Below are 19,540 nucleotides of genomic sequence, written 5' to 3'. Positions count from 1 at the left end.
CATTCCGCTCTTCTCTTCTGTCTATCTCTTTAACTCTGTTTCCTCTCTCGTCCTGACGTGGAAGGTATGCGGGTGTAAGCAAGTGAAGTCGTCAGTTACTTAAGTGATTCATGTCTGCTTTGAGGGCTCATTATTGGCAGCATTTGTACATTTTCCCGCGTCGTGATAAACAAACCTTTTCATGCTTTTACTTATAGCTGTTATGGATTTATACAATGAGTTTTAAATTAGTCTTAATGGTAATTTTTCTATTTTACCTCACCCTTATTTTAAGACGGAGGAGAGAACGTAAGCGGACATGAGGGTAAACACGTGTGCGGGGGTGTAAATGCCTCGAGCAATGATTGAGAAAGGGACAGCAGTGAGAGATTTAAAGGGGCGAGAGCGTCATGGTGGTGTGAGGGAAGGAAGGGTGGAAAGAACGGGACGTGACAAGAGAGGGAGGGTAGGCGAGGGGAGGTAAGGGGTGACAAATGAGAGGAGGGAAGGGGTGACACACGAAAGGGGAGCCTGATAAACGTACCGGGTCAGTCTGCCTCTCGCCGTGCTGAGGAAGGGCTTACTGCCGCCCGTCCGGCGCCGCGTGTCCCTCGAAGTCGAGAGGACAAGCACGAACCGCATATAAAAACGGAAAGGAGAGGTTTGGTGTTGAAATGATTTCTACAACAAACTTCTTCAGGAACAAACTTTTACGATGTCAAAAAAAGAATAATTCATAAGAACATGAATCTTCCCATCAGTGAGAGATAAGTGACTCACCCAGCAGGGCAGTGAGGCAGTTTGAGTTGCGGCGGAAGCCCTTGCTTGTTCTCCCTTTGCCATCGTCAGGGAGTTAGGCCACTGCAACCTTCCTTCATCATTGAAAACAAAAATTAATTTCACTCCTCTCCTCATCCTCGTCCGGCGTTCCTTGTGTGTCCTTGTCGCTGACACGAGGTAGGGTGTGCTGTATCAGGGGCAAGAAAGATTCTGCGATCTCCGTGGGTGCCTCCGTAAGTGACCCTCACCGCTACATTAACCGTCGGACTTTTGGCTCACCGCGAGGGGCAGACTGAACATGTCAGCAGCGAGCCCAACATTCCAAGAGTTCCTACAGCCCGGCGACGCCTCGCCTCAGTCGGCTACACTCAGCAGTGGCTCCAGCTCCCCAGAAGTGTTCTTTGATGCTGCTGACCAGCTGCCCATGAATCGAGTGCCACCCATGCCTGCCCAAGGCGGTATGAGTGAACAATTTCATGATGCACTTGAGACACCTGCCACTAGCGTCAACGTTTGTAATGATGGCCACTGGGCAACGCAGGATGTTGACACACACGGCCATAACAGGACCGATGTCACACCACCCTATGGAGGCTACAGCCATACCAATTACACGTGGAATGAGGACGCGGGACAAAGCCATGCCTTTTTTCGCTTTCAAGACAAACCACTACCACAGAAACTTCCAGAGAGAGGGATATTTAGTGTTACAAATGGGAGAGAACTCAGTGGAGGAAGCAAAGGAGGATTTTGTGCTACAGGTCTGGATAACCAAAAACCCAAGGCACGCCGCTTCCTAATGGATTTCCTCCCTCAGAAACAGACGGAAAGCAGCCTGAAGGAAGAAACCCGGAAGATTGTCCAGATGCTTTCTAACGACAAAACGTATAAGATCGATAGGCCCAGCTTAGGTCTGCAGGATAGACTCCAGAGTTTGGTGCAGCGCTCAGCAGGAAAGAAAACCACGTACGCCAAGGGTCCTAGAGTGCGCAGCACCCACGTCAAGCTTATTGTCAAACGCACACAAGATTTTCTACATGTACGAAGAAGTTCATTCCAAGAATATGGTAGTAAACAAGAAGACAGGCCTCCCCTGCCAGTTTTCAATAAACCAATCCAGAGTTACAGCAAACCTCCCAAGCAGAGAAAAGTGTCTGATGGTAGCGATGCTCCTCACGCACGAAACAATCAAGTTAACAGTGCTAGTGGATTCGAGTTCGTAATCAAGCGTCGAAAGAAAGACACTGATAATGTTCCCAGTGAGAAGACAGACTCCAAAATCCCGGCAGTCGTCTCTACTTCAACAAACCCACCTGCTGAAAGTTCCCAGGTTACTTCAAACATCAGTCCCAATCTCACTAGCACCACCACTGATCCTCACACCGCCACCCTCACTCCCACTGTCACTACCCAACATGCTTCACACAATCATCTTGACCTCAGCATGGAAGAGCAAACAGTTAACACATACTTGGGAAGAGAAAACGTACACGTGAGCAGCACAATCAACATGACCCAAGACACACGCGATAGTCCCAGACAAAGCTTAATTAATGTTGAATTAAAAATCAGTGTTCCTTACCGATTACAAGACGTGCCAGACTGTACTGATCATAAATCAAGTTTCCTACACACCCTAGAAAATAATGAAGATGATGATTATTATGAAGATGTCTGTGATTATGATGACAATGATGGAAATCAGTATGATGCACCACCAGGAGACGAGATGGAGATTACCTCAGAAAAATGTCACAGCACAGTCTCGTGCAGTGCTGAGCCAGATGAAATAAAAATACAGATCAGGGAAGAAGCAACAGTCATCACTCAAGACCTTCAGACTAAGCAAGATGTAACTTCTGTTAATTTTACGAATGGGCACACTGAACAGAAGAAGGTTGTTTCTCCTGGAAGTGGAAACAAAATGTCTCCACATCCCAGCTGCATGCCTCCACTTTCACGCCATCAGGAAGACTCCGTGACGAACACTGCTGTTGACCTCCGGGAGCACATTGCGTCGCTCAATAAAGTGTACCTCGAGTTTGGAAGGAACAAAGAAAAGAAGAATGACAATGCTGCAGTGCCCCGTGACTTACCAGCGTCGCCAGAGCAGCATTCGACGCCACCCGCCATACAATATGCGACCTCAAACACTAATCGCCAAGCATCCAGAAAGGTGGAAAAACAAAACGGAGAAAGTGTAATAAATTCTTCTTTGTCACATGCTGGTGCTGGGGCACGGTTTTGCGTAACCACAGCTATTGAGAATGCGTCATTGCCTATATATAAAGGTGGTGAAGCTATGCTTAGACCTCTTTCACACACGAGCACTTCACCACTACGAAGGATCTCAACCCGTGACCTGCTGTACACAGACGAAGAGACGCAACAAAGTTCGACCTGGCCTCAGTCTGCGCTTCGTGTTGACACCCTCATGCGGCTGAAAACGGACAACCTGGTGGCTCGACATGGGGGTAAAAAGGTACACCTGCAGCCCTACCCACCCAGCCCACGCCAGGCTAGCCCCATCCCTGACCAAACACCCGTCCATGAGGACACTACTGAGAATCTCCCACCCGTGGAAAGTCTCCCCCCAATCCCTCCGAAAACCAAACCAGCGACTGTCAGTCGCCAGGCAAGTAAAGAGGAGGCAGAAGCTGCAAGTCCCCCGATAAACCAGATGGAGAGGAGGCACAGCTCTCGGAAGGCCAGCGGTCACTGGACACGGAGCAGGAATGCAAGCCTCGATCATCCGAGTAGACTATGTAGCAGGAAGGGCAGCAAGAGACCAAGTTTCAGTCAGGACATGCTGAGGAAATGCCTGATGGCCGCTGTAGATCAATGCTACAACAATGAATGGGAGGAGCCTCGTGACACTGAAGTGGTGAAGGATGATAATTTGTCCCAGGATGAGCTGAACAAATCTTTGGTCAAGGGAGTTTTGTGCCATGATGCTGAGAAAGTGAGAGTGGTGTTGAAGCTTGGTGCAGATCCAAATGTTAAGTGTGGCAACACCCCAGCACTCCTTCGGGCCGCCAGGGAGGGCGCTTTGTACGTGTTGCAAGCTCTGCTGACAGCTGGGGCTGATGTGGATGCACGCACAGACCTGGGCAACAGTCCACTTCATCTGGCAGCTCGTGGTGGCTATGGGGAAGCCATCGTTCAGTTAGTACACAGCGGTGCCTTCGTGGATGCCATCAATCGTTCGGGAGTCACGCCGTTGCAAATGGCTCTGGCTCATGGTCATGTGGAAGTTGCCCAGACCTTATTGCGTTTCAATGCAGACCTGTTTCTACAAAACAAAGTTGGGGAAACTGCCTATGATGTAGCAAAGGAACTGGGGTACATAGGACTGGTATCTGGAACTCCCCGAGAAATTCGGCGTGATTCTGGCATAGGAACAAGGGTAGAGCTTCCTTCCACTGATATCCCTATAGCGGTAAGAATGATACAAGGGATAGAGATTGGGTGTGCGGGCACAGTGGATGACTGCCTGAGAGAAGGCGCATCACCCAATACGCTCCTGCCTCTGGCCCTACACTGGCCAGCCCGTGCCTCAGTCCTACACAGAGCTGCTCACCATGGCCACGACCTCATTGTGCGACTGCTTCTGGCTGCTGGTGCTGATATCAATATAAGAGATGTGGTTGGCAACACATCACTACACGTTGCTGCCCAGGCAGGACACAACCGCGTGGTGAAAATTCTGCTGGAGTGGGAAGCACCAATGGAGGCTGTCTCTCAGTCAGGCATGACACCTCTACACCGAGCAGCCTCTAAGGGTAAGGAGCTCACGTGTAACCTACTAATTCGACGAGGCAGCAATCTGAGAGCTGAGGACGATTCTGGCCGGACTCCTGCTGACTGGGCAAGAAAACGAGGTTTCAAACACTTAAGTCAAAAGCTGGTGTACCGCCGCAAGAGCAGCAACACACTACTTGCTGAGGGGGACGAAAAACAGTGTCTTGAGCATCTTCACCGTTTACATGAGGCTGCCCTTAAGGCTCCTAGCCAGTCCCCTGAGCCTATGGATTGTGAAAAGTGATGTCTAACTACACCACCACAATAAACCTAGTATAATGTGAAGGCACACTTTTCAGACATATGAAGTGCTATCACGTTCATACATGTGTTCATACAGAGCCCTTGCAAACATGATCTTACAAATTCATCAGTTTACTGGGATCCATGAGCCACCATGAAGCTGTCCTGGCCGTGAGACGCTCTTCATAACCTTCGGATACTTGATAAAGTGCCACACAGGTGAAATCAACATTTGAACAAGCTTTCACCGACAGAGCGGCAGCCTCTTGAGAAATCTACATATTCATAAAATATGACTAAACAAATAAACTCACCTCAACAATTAAAATGTTCTGCATCTGGGTGAATCTGTAGTTAAGTATTTGTGTGTGTGTGCAGCCATATATATAAACATAACCTGTGACTGATGTTTTAAAATGGAGCTTAATCTGCTTTCTGTAGTATAAGAGTGACAATATAAAGTATACCGAGAAACGTTCATTCCAGTGTGTCTTCTTCAATTTCTCTACACAGACCTATTATGTGATGTACTGCCAACTGTCACCTGTACTGGTTTAATCATCCCTATTTTCCTGTTTTATTTGTATAGCATACTGCATTAAGCCAAAGTTATGATCTAAATTGTCTGATGCTCAAGTCATTTGACACTTTCCAAGTTCAATGTATAAAGATGTATCTCCTTTGGTGACTAGTTTTATTTTCTTTCACTTGCTTACCAAAAAGCGTGGTGCATTTTGAGCCACTGAAGGTACTGGACAACTCCCTCTGGTGGTGACAACCCTAAGAAAAATCCAAGTGGAAAGTAATCAATGATTTCTATTTCCTTCTATATTTTGAAATGTATGTATAAAACTATTTACAAAAACATTAATAATAATAGTTCCTTGTAACCTTCGCAGACCACATGATATAATGTTACATTAAGTGAATTTTGACAGGTGAGTGACATCAGTAACAAAGTGTGAATCAACAATGCCACAGCAAATACTTCACACAACACAGGAAGAATACTTCATATTTCATGACTGACCTTTAAAGCTGGCAGTGCCATACCAGCTGTACTGAAATAAAAGTAAAATCTACCTCATGATTCATTAATGAAATATTACATGAACATTTACAATATTTTATTAAAAAAATTATAATGATGTCTGGCGAGTTGTTGTAACAGAAGACACAGCTCAGTGCATCAGTGGTTTGAACAGTAAAGGTGGAAAAAGAAAAACAAAGATTGGTTTGGGTGTGGGTGGTGGGGTGGGAGGAATAAGTTCATCTGGGAATGGTAAAGAAAGTGGGAGAGAGGAGCCTACTGCCACCACGCCCACTGCACTCGGTACCACCTGTCAGGGAGCTGGAGACGATACACAACCATTAGTCAGATATTACCTGGCTAAGGAGGACTGATTGGACGTATAATAGTTTGTGCCCACCAACATGTGTCATATGATGCAAAGGTACCACTGGGGGTGTGGAGCTTGTGAGACAATCACCATGTACAAAAACATTCCCTTCACACACACACACACACACACACACACACACACACACACACACACACACACACACACACACGTGCGCATGCACACACACACACACACACACACACACACACACACACACACACACACACACACACACACACACACACACACACACACACACACACACACACACACACAAACTCATCTAAGTGCAAGTTAATTACTAAATAAATAACAAAGATCAGATTAGACCATGGTAGCAGCAGTGTTGGGTGGACTAAACCATCTTCAGTAAGGCCTGGTGCTCTTTTCCCCTCTCTCTATTTCAAGTACCTGCCTATGTACTTCACAACATGGCTGATGCAGCCTGGATGCTACCAAATGTCCCAACCTGAAAATAACACCTAAATGTCAAAACAACAATGTGAACATGTGTACAAAGTAAATGAGACTCAGGTACAGTTTATATAGTGACTTTCAAGTGAAGGACAATCTTGACCACAATGCTTCCCCATCTCCCATTTACATACACATAAAACTAAGGGACATTTTGATGCACAGAGTATATGCTTCTCTTTTATAGAAATTATTCATAAAAATCATTATTCACTGCCCATTATCTACATCATACATGTCAAACTGGTAAAAAATAATATACTACTATCTATAATTCTACAAATAATGATAGAAAATAGAATTAGCTTTTCGTGTACTTCATTTTTTCTATAAAAACAAGATTATATATTTGGTATCACAACTTTTTCCTTCCAAGAACTTGCCCTTGTTGTAAAGGGATTCCACTGAGTGCCAGCACACCCCACAGGACCCCCTGGCACCACCCTCAGCTGCCTCTCTCAAGACTGTGGACTGGAGGAAACTTGTCTTTAACTTGCTTTCAGCAGAAGAAACAATCTCTATTATTAGTCTACATGTACAGAAGTTAATATTATTTATACACTGTGTACAAAATTTACAAAATTGTGCTTACAGATCCATCTTTTATGCTTAACTGGTCTAGAATCATAGCCATTTGAGATTACTCATTAAAACAAAGTACCCAACTACTGCAGTATCTACACTGCAACACTGGCTAAACAAGCTCGAACTTATGGGAAACAGAATGTCAATAAAAATAAATAGTAAAAACAGAAGTACTTCTATACAATGTACCTAAATGCCAAAAGAACCTGAAAAAAGGAAACATCTACAAGGCAGGTCTCCAAAAAGCAAGAACACAAACCTTTCACCTGATCACTGGCACAACATAAATACCTCACGAGACTCATTTTTTCAGCTAACACTCGTCTCAATTTTGAAGCTTTGTAATTGCACTAGCAATGCGCCTAGTTCACACAAAGGACTCGACGCTCTCACCGACCTCACATCACATATCAGTCGCAGATGAAAAAGTTCTACATGGACTACACTTGAGTTTGCTCTACAGCATTTGTAAGAACACTCACTCTCCTCTCGTTCACTTTTCATCTGCTAGGGAAGAGTTCTAGGGAGTCTTAGTTTTGAATCCCTCATACAGCTACCAAGAAGGTTAGATTGCTTCATGAGTCCTCAGCAAGGATCCAAGGTTGCCTATAACCCCTGGTGGTCAGGAAGGCCGATGTCGTATAGGATCTGTGCTACCGTTCGTGAGGATTCCATTGTGCTGAGGGCAACATTTGCTAGTTCTGACTCGTATCCCCGCAACAGCCTGTCAAGTGGAGAAGTAATGATACGTTACTGTGGAGTGACTCACATCAACACAACTTTGGTAAACATATCTTTGATATAATGAAATAATGACACTAAAACTCTATTTCCATGCTACTCTCCTACACTAGCACTAAGCTGACTGCCACACACTTACTTCTTTCCAGTATTGGAATATATGACTAGGTTCCTCAGGATCAGTGCTGCAGTCAACCGGATACTTTTTGTTACCGGTCCCTCTTTTTCCTGGGAAAACAAAAACAATTCAATGTATGAGGGAGAAGTGGGAAAGATGGACACAAAAACATTATGTACAACTTGGTGTTAAAGTGGCATATTTTCAGTACCTCATTATTTCTATTTTCATATTGTTATTAAAGCATCTTTATGAAGACAACTAATGCATTCAGAATTACACATGACATATTTGATAAGATTGATGCTTGACAAAAATAATGTATTGTACTTGATGGCTAATAAGTAAATAAATAAAATGATAAATTTTTTTTTTTAAATTAAGAAAATAAAATGAAATACAAAATAAAACTACAAATAAAAACAAGGCTGTGCCTTACAAGTCCAAAATAAGGATTTAGGTAATCTGGGTTGTGTAGTAAGCTAGTGTGTCCTTTAAGCCATTAAACTGGTAAGAGATTTGCAAGTGTTATGTTTCAAATAAGAAACCAAACAAGGAAAACATGTATTAAAAGGAAAATGACAAACACAAGCTTTGTATTCATGTACTTACCACTGCGTCTCTCTGATTAATAACTTCTAGAGCATGCCTCTTGATGGCATGGAAGGCTGCATTGGGGGCATAACCTGGGTGTGGAGGTGGAGTCTGTGGGACTGGTATTTCTGTCTTGCCTGTGCTGGCTAGTTGGGATCGTCTCACAGCAAGAATTTGAAGCAGCTGCCAAAAATTGTGAAATACATGTTAAAACTCTTAAGCAGTTTTAAGTAATGAGAACAAAATTCCCTTAAGTAAAATACAGAATATAAATTGTTTTAGCTTTGTGATGATAAAACAACCAATGGTGACCAAGATGCATTTGGCATTCATAATCATCTCGGCCTAATTGATAACATGTCAGATTGGCACGTTTGCCTCGAGTATCCTGATGTGGAGTTCAGTTTTCAGCAACATCATCTCATGTACCAATTTATTTCAACTTTAAGTAAATTTTTGCAGTGTTTCCACAAAGCCCCCAAATGAAAGCACAATAAGTTGTGAGGAACATCACTCATTTATTTATTACTTTTTTAGGTAGAAGGGGGCGGGGAGAGATTGTGGCAAAGAATTATAAAGAAATATGCATACACGAAAGAGTTATGGTTGATTTTCTCACCTCCCTAACCCTCTTGCCCATCACTTGCATGACATCTTATTTGAAGAGAGATGCATGCTCTGAGTTTTTTTTTGTGAACAGAATGCATAAAGCTCTTGTGATATTCACTGGTGTAGTATGCCTAAGTTGTACAATGAGGTTTGTTCCAACCTGTCACCTAGGAACAAAAGAAGTATGTTTTAATTCATGTTTCTGCCTTCGACCATTTCTTTTCCCATCAGATGATTTATAATCTAAGGATTAGTTCTTTCTATCATCTTCATCACTATGCTGAAGAGATCAAGATATAAAGTGGCTTAAAGGTTGAGATTAGAAGCTATAAAATCTGCAAAGGCATAAAGCTCATGATATACCAACCTTCAGCCTACCCCCACTACCACTCCCACCCTTCCCCACACTCATCTCCCACTGCACAAACACCACTCACACCCTGAGGAACAACAACCCTCCACCTCAATGACAGTGGCACAAGGCAATTTGGACCTCCACCTCAATGACAGTGACAAGGCATTTTGGAAAACTGTCTTCCCACCAAAAGTGAAGATGGAAAACATTTTATCTCTACTTCAAAAAAGTTTAGTAAGAACTTTCCTGCAGTAATACAGAAATAGCTGAAATGAGGAAAAAACTCCCATCCATGTATGAAAAATATTACATTGTGGAACACTACTTGAATCTATCACTAGCCAATCAGTGAGTCCTTCATGCCCAGCCAACGCCTGACAAAGTTGTGTTGTGGAGTGGTGTGGTATCATGTCAGCCTGAGTGAACACATCCAATCAAAGAAAAATCATCCTTTCCTGCTTGCATTTCTCAATCACTGTGGAATTCAGACACAAGATGAGTTCTCCAAGCAGTGACAGTTGAGCAAAGCTACCAAGGACCCTTTCAAAAGGGTCTGAAGCCTATTTCTATTAGGAGGCCTCAAGTGATTCTAGACACCTTGTATGTAATGGTTCAAGTAGAGCAATGCCAACAGTACTCCCTTGGGAGGAAAATTCAGATGTTGCATTCTTTATCCTAGTACTGAGATGGTATTCAAAACTAACCATCTATCTATTTCCAGTCTACTTCATCGCAAACATTATATTCTTCAGCATTAATGAAAACTACATAACATGGAATATACAAAGTAATGTAATAAATATATGAAATAAATGAATATGTAAATAAAATAAAAGAATAAATAAATAAAAATATAAATAAATAAAGTACACTCTCAGCATACACTAGAGCTGCCTAGAATTTAATCTCAAATTAAGCCCACAAATGCATGTAATTAACAAAGCCTTGGGAGCCTCACCTGCTCATTACAGTGCCGGTCGTGGAGGTGAGTCATGGCACTAAACCGGCGTCTCATCATGGGGTCGCAGCCCGCCCAGCCACACTGGATCTCCGCTATGTGTGGAGGGCAATGGATCTTGCAGGCATGGTGGTACACTTGAGCTGCACTGGTGAACACCTGGTTACATCCCCGCCACTCACATAAATACTGTAAACCACTGGGTTTGCCCTGCCGTCTTGCTACACCAGAGGAGAGCACCTGTGGGGCTGGGATATGGGGAGTCTGAGGCCCTTGACTCACTGAAGTCTGTGTCACTGGAACAGCCGTGGGACCAGCTGGGGCAGGAGCGATGGCAGTAGATAGGGTGGTTGAATTCTGAGCACTATATGTGGATACACTGGCACTGCTGCTACCACTACTAGAAGTCTGAATTTGGACTGTGGGAGGGGCAGGGGTAGCACAGGTTTCTGCTGCTAAAGGGGCAGTGGCATGCACAGTTCTCACAGCAGTTGACACAGTAGCCACTGGTCCTGTGGTACTTGAGGACACCACCTGTACAACTTGCTGTCCAGCTACCTGGCGGGGTAGCACCAACTGTTGGCCCTGAGCACCCTGGTGCTGAGTCCCTGACACTATCATCTTAGGGTTGGGCAATATAATGAGGGTTTTTGCTGTGGATCCTTGCTGCTGAGGAGCCAACAGTACTGTGCCACTTACATTACTAGGCACCACAACTTGGCCACTCTGACCTTGCTGTCCACTTACTACCACCGGTTGACCTTGATTTCCAGCTACTATCATGGCCTGGCCCTGAGCACTCGACACCACCACTTGTTGCTGTGCCTGAGTGCCGCCAGACACCACTACTGTCTGGCCTTGATTACTACTCATCACCAACTGACCTGGAGTATTGTTTCCTTGCACAAATACTTGCCCCTGACAGTGCGGCACACCTTGCATGATTACCTGTCCCTGAAAATTATTCCCGCCCTGCACTAGTACTTGGTGTTGACCACTACTGTTTTGAGAGAGAATCATTTGGCCACCCAACACCTGTCCTTGGTGTAAGATGACTTTCTGCGGTTGTCCTGACTGTCCCTGCTGTATAACTTGCTGAATAACTTGTCCAGCAGTGGCCCCCTGAATGATCTGACCGCCCTGCTGAACGATCATTCCAGTCTGAGTGGCAGGCCGCTGGAGGATCACCTGTCCTTGAGGGGTGACAACAGTCTGTGTGGCAGCTCCTTGTTGCTGCCCGGCCAGCACAGCCTGGCTCACTACCATCTGCTGGGGTCCAGTGGTGTTTGTGGCTGCCAGCTGCTGCCCTTGGCTCAACACCACTTGATGTCCTTGAGATATCACTTCCCCACTCTCATTTCCATTCTGACTAACATACAGTGTGATGCGACTGTCTGTTCCGGCTCTTGGGTCCTCAATGGCTATCCTTTTGGCAGGAGTATTGTCTGGAGTGGCAGGCCTCTTCACACCTTGCCCAGTTTCTGTCCCTGCCTGTCCATTACTGGTGACAGGTCCATTTACTTTAACTTGCTGGCCATTGTTAACAAACTCTAAGCTTCGATCACTTATTCTTAATTCACGCTCAACAACCCCATTCAAAATGTCTCCTCCAACAGTTTTTTCTAGGAGGTCAGCTAAGACATTCTTCTTGGCCTTAGGTTCTTGTTCTTCCTTGATATCAATTTCAGCTTTGATACCATTTTGCAAGATACCCTCAAAACTTGTTACTTTCTTCTCATTGAGAGTATTAGAAAGTAGGGAATTGGAGTCCTCTTCACATTTCTTTATCTGAAAATACATACCAATAAATGTTGATATATGTATGTGCTCATATAAATTTACAACAATAAGCTAAACTTTCTAATTTTTTCAGTATGAAAATAATGAAATTCAATAAAGAAAAGAATCAAGTCAAGTCTCAGAATGTGGTTACAAGATACTGATCCTCAATGTCACACATTAATGTAATGAAGTGCAGCAGGAATTGAAATCTATTAATTGCATAGACAATCTGCAATGGTGAAGCACCAGGGACAAATGACAAAGATGTTTCTGGTGTGGTCAGCAGAGTGAAGGAATGAAGGCTTTCAGAATTCTTGATGACTTTGAAAAGGGGTGGGTCTGTAAGAGGCCTTTCACAACATTCATCCTTACCTCATTACATATTCCATTAAATGATGTTTTCCTAACTTGAGAATCACTGCTGCTATCTTGACTATTGTCTGTGGTTTGCTGCTGTTGCTGCTGCTTCTGAATATTTCGTGACACCTGCAATAGTGGACAGCCAGGTTACTGATCTGCTAACTATAAATCCTGGACACTAACAATCTCTGAAGATACAGGGTACCACCACCAAAGATGGGACAACTTATTTTCTCAACTCATAATGGTTGTGCATCAATCCAAAAGACAATAGAGTATATAGCCAGTCAGTATGCCTATCAGCTTCATCAATCTCCTCAAGTCTTTTACACCAATAATCTAAGACATCCCCCATTATGTAATATGCCACTTCTTGAGTATGGAATGCAATAGTAATCCTCTGAAGCTATTGTGCTGATACATTGGATGAAGGGATATGTACTACAGTGCTGATACAATTGCAGTGATTCAAAGATGCAGCTGCAACTAAAGATTTCCATAATACATTAATCATAATATAACAATTGTGACACATGAAGTATATAAGAGTATGAGTGCACTAATCAATTATCTAAGTAAGAAGCTTCATTTCCACATCAGATTTCAACATTCCTGATGAGCGACAGAAAGCTCACAAAGAAAAATCAGGGTTATTCAAACCAATACATCTCAAAGTAAATTGTGTTAGCACAAAGTCAATGGGCAAATATTAGTAGAGCCATCTGAAAAGTACAAATTCATACACTACAATGATAACTTGTGTGCATGAACAAAATCTAATAAATTAATGCATTCCAAAAACAAGTTGCAATATTAGTCTCCTGTTTTTAAGTAAAGGAAAATCCTTAAACAAGGTATTATTATGAGGGCCAATCAGATCTGACAGAAACATGCATCACCCACACACAGGTTCTTGCCAAACCACCACCTCCACCACCACTCCTCGAGAACATGAGAGGAACAAGACCAGAGACAGGCCAGCACCAGGCACCAAAAGCTGGAGAGGGCCACAAAGGGCAGGAGCACCAGGTGAGCAGCAGCAGCAGCAGCGTGGTTCCCTTCACCACCACCAGAGAGAAGATCTTCATGTTGCCGGACAGACAACAGTGGTTACCTGTGCCGACGACGGCTGTGGTGGCTGGTGCAGTCCGTGCTGGCCCCCTGTTCCCCCTACCACACCTCCAGACACTACCTGCATCCCAGAGGTGCACCCTATGCTTGTAGGACTTAGCATGGGTCCCACAGGTCCCAAGGGACCTTGGGATAGTGCTTGTACATATGAGACAGCACCTGAAGCACCCCTGGGTTGCTGTGGTGGTGTGGAGGGGACTAGGAGGGGTCGTGAATGGGGAGTCTGGTGGGTGGGGTGTGGGTCCATGCTGCCTGCCTGACCTACTCCCGCTGGAGTTACCTTGTTGGCCAAAAGACTCTTGATAAGGGCAGAATTATCTGTTCTGTTTGTAGGCTGAGCTTGTTGCTGTGACTGCTGTGGGGACTGTTGCTGTTGAGCACTGCTATACACACCTTGAGACATGGTACCACTCACCATGCCCTTCAACATAAACAAGTCCCTCATTAGTCAGTAACCCCAAAGTATCATCCTTATGAACTTGATCTTTGGAAAAAAAAGGTACACTAAACAAAGCAGAACCTTCATTAACTTTGGCCATGAAGAACTACTTTTGATAAATAACAAATGAACACAAACACTTCCTTCATTCTGGGTTGTCATACGAGATTTTTTAAAATAAAATTCAACTGATGCAATTCATCAAATGCAAGTTCCCATTGATATAAAGGCAAACACTTTTGGGGTTAAATTAAAATAGTAATGTAAACATGTACAGTAAAAGCCCCCAAGTTGGGCTCTCGAGTTTCTAGCTCATGGCGCAAAAATGTCAGTGTCCCCTTCCGCTACTAAAACATCTTTGAAAGGAACTGTGATGATATAATTCATCCATGAGCAAAAACATGCAAACATGAAATGCAATACCTTAAGATAAAGACTGATAATACTGTATCTTGAAACTCATTGCACAATCCCAGAGAAAATCAAAGTTATTGCTTCACATTACAAATGCACATAATATGCTGAGGTCTATTATATTTTGTGCAAAGCATTGCCAAGTCCACACAATGTTCACTTATGTGTGAGCAACCAATGACTGCCTGTCTGTGCAGAGGAGAGTAGATGGAACAAGATGAAGATGATATGATTTCTCTTCTACAAACAACTTCAAAGATATTTTCTTCTTTGTCAGTGTCAAGATGTCCCTTCAAAGAATCAACAATATCATGAAAGATATACTGAATATGGGAACAAGTGTGTTAGCAATGGTAGCCAGGCAATAACTGACATACTGTAGACTACACCATAAAGTTTTCCTGAGCCACCTCACTATAGACAAAGTCAAATATCTGAATTAGAGGAGGGTCTGACTTATGGGTATGGTATTCAATCTTAGTCTAGTTTTACTGTACATATTTAGGAGAGAGAGAAAAAAAAAAAAAATAAATAAAATAAAAAAATAAATAAATAAAACATAATTCTGCCTTATCACTGGAGCCTCAATCTCATCTGCCAAGCTCATATCCCTCCGTTAATGAAGGTTCCACAGGTACATGGACACATCTTACCTGTGGTGGTCGCGAAGGCGGGGGCGGGGACGGTCTGAGGGGGGCTGACAGCTGCGCCTTCAAGATGGGAGAAGAAGGAGATATGACAGCGTCAGCCGGAGTTGCTGATGTGGTAACCAGCTGCGGGGTCCCTATAATGGTTCCCACCGCCCTCCCCTCACTAGTCACCTGGGCACTGATGCTGTTCACTGGAGGGAGAACTGGCGTCGGGCTGTAAACTGGCACGGAATTGTTGACCCTCATTCCCCTCTTCTTGTCAGGCAATGGAGGAACCACAATGCCGTCTCGCCGTCGAATGCCATTGTAGTGCCACTTCTCTGAGCCCGCATCCACTGGCCGTCTGCTGGGTCCAACACCAGTCCCGAACACCTTCCTGCAAGAGCAACACAAACATTCCATATTACTAATTATGCTGGGAAGGCTTCAAGCACCAAGCCAACAAGTGACTGTATGGCATTAACCTGTGTCATTAAGATATCCAGATTTATTTTTTCTAATATACAACCTATCCTTGCTTTGAACATTATTTAGCAGGGTCCTGAGAGAGGCAAATAGATATGTGTAAAGGAAACAAAGTGCTGGAGTGACTGACTTATTTGTTGATGGCTTTGTTCGTGAACAAATGATCATGAGTGAAGGCTGGAGCACAAACATTGCTTAAGTATAAGATAGAAGTGGAGGTTCATCATGGATTCATTGCTGTTTCTGGTGATAATGGAAGTGCCAATGAGGGAGGAGAGACAACTGTTGGAGTTACTGCATGCTGATCTGAGCTACTGAATAATATATACATCTCAGTATTACATCTGTAACTAATACAGGCTATTAGTGACTGTACAAATTTTCAATATAAACAAAAATCTCAATAAGTAAAACAAGGGAAATTTCCTTGACATTGAGAAAAGGGACAATAAGATATAACAAAAATGGATGAGGAGATGAATATTAGACATATTGTAATCAAAAAGACTGGGAAGAATCAATGATCTTTTGTTTATCACTTATAAAAGATAATATAAAATAATCAAGTGAGGGAACATCTCAGGGGCATTTCTACCATGTTCAAATCTTATGGCACAAAATAAATCAGAGATGGGCAAGGCCTGAGAGATAGTGACAATGACCATGAGACAAATATATCCTACTGGTTAAAATGGGAATTATACCTCACCTTACACAATTGGACAGGAGCACTGGGTTGAGGCCTTGCTTGCGACCTAAAGACTGCATGGAGGCTGCAAAGTGGCGGTATACAATGGCCTGTTCTATGGCATTACCAGGAGCAGCCTCGTAATTTTTAGTGACCCAATCCTTGACAAACTCCTCAACTTCGGGCGGAACCTGGAGGAAATGCATCCATAAGTATTGAAGAATAAACATCTAGAGTTTCAGGAAAACAACACATATAACACATCTACTTCCCAATGCAGCTATTTGTGGCTTTTCTCTATATGACCCCCCTCCCTTCTCTCTCTCTCCAACACACACACACACACACTCTCTCTCTCTCTCTCTCTCTCTCTCTCTCTCTCTCTCTCTCTCTCTCTCTCCAACACACACACACACACACACAGTTGTTCAGAGGGCAAGAATAACAATGGGCTGCCACCCTAACTTCTATTTCACTACAAAAGGAGGAAGGGAAGGAGGAGGACCCGTAGCTGGGGAATGATAACAATACAGAGATAAGGGATCCTAATCTAAGCTCCCTAATCAACAGCAAAATCTATGGTGGCAGTTTCTTACTATTCGCCCAGCAAGTTTCTGTGGGTCTCCTCCAATCAAAGCAGCAGGAGCACTAACTTCCGAGCTGAGTGCAGGAGTTACAGGGGTACTGGAGACAGGCTTGACAAGGGGGGTCTTGGGAGTGACACTGGACCCTGCAGGCACTGAGACAACAGGGTTACTGATAGCAACTACTGGTGTGGCTGGCGTCACAGCTGCCACACCTACAGTAGTAACTGGTACTGTGGCAGGAGCTGGAGTGGGAGGTGGTGGTGGCTGACTCACTGGTTCAGGTTCACTCACAACACCTGTTACAGTTTCCACGACCTAAGGGAAAGATATTCAGTTAGTTATGATATTCTGCTTTGAGATTCATGAAATAATCTAAAAAGTGAGAGATTATGAAATAAAATTAATTTAGTATTGCCACATCATGGTGATAGTTTAGTAATGTCTAATTACAGTGTCAGTCAGATGATGTGTTCTGATGAGGTAGCTGAAACAAGCCTCAAAATATGAATATAATGACATATTTCTGTATTAAGATAAAATTTTCATAGACCTCAAACAATACTTGCCTTCATTCCTATGCATGCCTCTGGTCCATAGCTTTGTGCCTCTACAGTCAACAGAGAGATGAGGGTGTGGATGGAGCCCTTGGCCCGCACAATGGCATTGCAGGCCGGGGTGCCAAGGGAGGAAAGGGAATACAGGCACTCCAAGGTGTATATGAGCAGCATGATGTCGTGAATTGTCAGGTAACGGCATATCTGATCATAAACCTGCAACCAAATAAATAATGTGTTATAATGATTATATAGCCTTCTAAGATCAACTTCAAATGCTTAATGAATATGAAGGATTACATGACAAATATAATATTATTATAACACATTCATAAATAAGGAAAAGTGAGTTTGAAGTAGAGTGTTGTCCAACTTACCGAGGAATCTATGTAGTGATTAAGAATCTCCTCATTGGGATCGTTCATGGCTAACTTGTTGAGGATTTCAAGGGACCTGAGGACAAATGCTCTGTCGGGTGATGAGACACCGTGGCAGATGTTCGACAGGAACAAGGCAGAGCAGGAGTCTACCTTTGGTTCCTGAAGTGTTATCTCTGGTGCTATGTTGCCCAAGGTGTCCAGGGCATTGACGGCCAGCCCACCCCACCGTGAACAGATACATAAGACAAGAAACCTTCAATGGGGGAGGGAGGAAACACATGGTTAAAATAATTTATCATTCTGTAAAGTACAATTTTATGAAACATGTACCATCCATCACCGAGAACTGTAAGTCTTCATCACTTTACTCCTAAAAGGTACTAGGTTATACAAACAGAAGGATACTTACTTAAGACAGGTATGGGATCTTGCAAGAATGCCCACATTGTGCTCCTCAAATGATAAATTACGAATAACATGAAGAATTTGGCTTATTCTTGTCCCTTCTGGATCCTGTGATCCAAGATCTCTTCCTAAGTGAAATATTTCTCCATCGTCTTTTGCCAACTTAAGGTCACTGCCTTCACACTCCAAGACCTGTGGGTGATTCATTAATAAAAAAATTGAATCATATATTGTGTGTAAATCGTGTGTGCGCGTGTGTTTGGGGGTGGAGGAGTGATGGAGTGGATGGTTTATAATAATGTATGTGTAAGATAATGTGGTTTTGAAAAACATATGTATAAAAGGTAACCTAATCTATCAAATCTTATGAAAATCTGGACATTTCCACACCCATTATACAACACATGGTGCATACACATTTCAAGGTCCCCTACAAAGAAATTTCTTGCATCTAACAGCAATTGCAAGACTAATGTATTAAACAGAATAAGATAAAAAAAAGTGTCAAGAAATTTTTTAATAAATATGTCTTGCTTTAGATAACATGATTAATGGCTAGTAGTCAGGAAAATTCTATGCAATAACTGCTGCTCCATTCACAAGATTAATGGTTGCTATACTCTATTTCATGTTGTAGCTCAGTAGAGAGAGGCCCTCCCCTTGGGAGAGAAGAGGGAGAATCCTTCAATATCTAAGATTGGCTGGTGGCAAAAATGGCAGCACTGTGTATGTTTGGTGCTTGCAAAAAGCTTTCGACAGTATTTAAAGAAACAGAAATTTAATAATGAAGTGCAATCAAATAACACCTTTCCTACTACCTTCTGGCCAGCCTCTCTTGGATTCTGTCAACTAATCAGCAGCTACTGAGAAGACACATCTTTCTTCTTAATATTCCTAACATTAATGACTAGTCTCTGGTATCATTTCACATGAGCACTTTGATGTAAATTTATGCAAAGTACCATCCCTGGTCATTAGTTCAAGGCTCTTCACATTTTTTGCAAATATAATGATTGTAAGGACAAGCAACACAGTTCTGAGAATA

The 19,540-nt window shown here is 43.2% G+C and overlaps 2 protein-coding genes across 8 annotated transcripts in view; one reads left to right on the top strand and one right to left on the bottom strand.

Annotated features, from left to right (window-relative positions):
• The first annotated feature begins 19 nt into the window (after window positions 1-19).
• Window positions 20-5,303, top strand: LOC135112104 (uncharacterized). The gene has a single exon (XM_064026081.1). The coding sequence runs from the start codon at window positions 1,058-1,060 to the stop codon at window positions 4,802-4,804; it is 3,747 nt and encodes a 1,248-aa protein (XP_063882151.1). The 5' UTR covers window positions 20-1,057; the 3' UTR covers window positions 4,805-5,303.
• A 612-nt stretch (window positions 5,304-5,915) lies between these two features.
• Window positions 5,916-19,540, bottom strand: part of LOC135112103 (AT-rich interactive domain-containing protein 2-like) — a 48,808-nt gene continuing 35,183 nt past the window's right edge. The window contains exons 7-19 of one of the 7 annotated variants that reach the window (XM_064026075.1): window positions 18,500-18,687; window positions 18,088-18,343; window positions 17,723-17,926; window positions 17,166-17,471; window positions 16,591-16,760; window positions 15,588-15,792; window positions 15,420-15,476; window positions 13,897-14,334; window positions 12,795-12,908; window positions 10,641-12,428; window positions 8,737-8,901; window positions 8,146-8,234; window positions 5,916-7,989 (exon numbers count right to left, since the gene is read on the bottom strand). In XM_064026075.1, the coding sequence (XP_063882145.1) occupies window positions 7,872-7,989; window positions 8,146-8,234; window positions 8,737-8,901; window positions 10,641-12,428; window positions 12,795-12,908; window positions 13,897-14,334; window positions 15,420-15,476; window positions 15,588-15,792; window positions 16,591-16,760; window positions 17,166-17,471; window positions 17,723-17,926; window positions 18,088-18,343; window positions 18,500-18,687 (4,098 nt within the window). In that variant the 3' untranslated portion in view covers window positions 5,916-7,871. Of the gene's footprint in view, window positions 7,990-8,145; window positions 8,235-8,736; window positions 8,902-10,640; window positions 12,429-12,794; window positions 12,909-13,896; window positions 14,335-15,419; window positions 15,793-16,590; window positions 16,761-17,165; window positions 17,472-17,722; window positions 17,927-18,087; window positions 18,344-18,499; window positions 18,688-19,540 lie in introns of all 7 variants that reach the window. The other 6 variants (XM_064026073.1, XM_064026076.1, XM_064026079.1 and 3 more) reach the window with 6 other exon arrangements.

The sequence above is a fragment of the Scylla paramamosain genome, chromosome 23, assembly GCF_035594125.1.
Source record: "Scylla paramamosain isolate STU-SP2022 chromosome 23, ASM3559412v1, whole genome shotgun sequence".
Lineage (NCBI taxonomy): Eukaryota > Metazoa > Arthropoda > Malacostraca > Decapoda > Portunidae > Scylla > Scylla paramamosain.
This window is presented reverse-complemented; position numbering and strand designations above follow the sequence as displayed.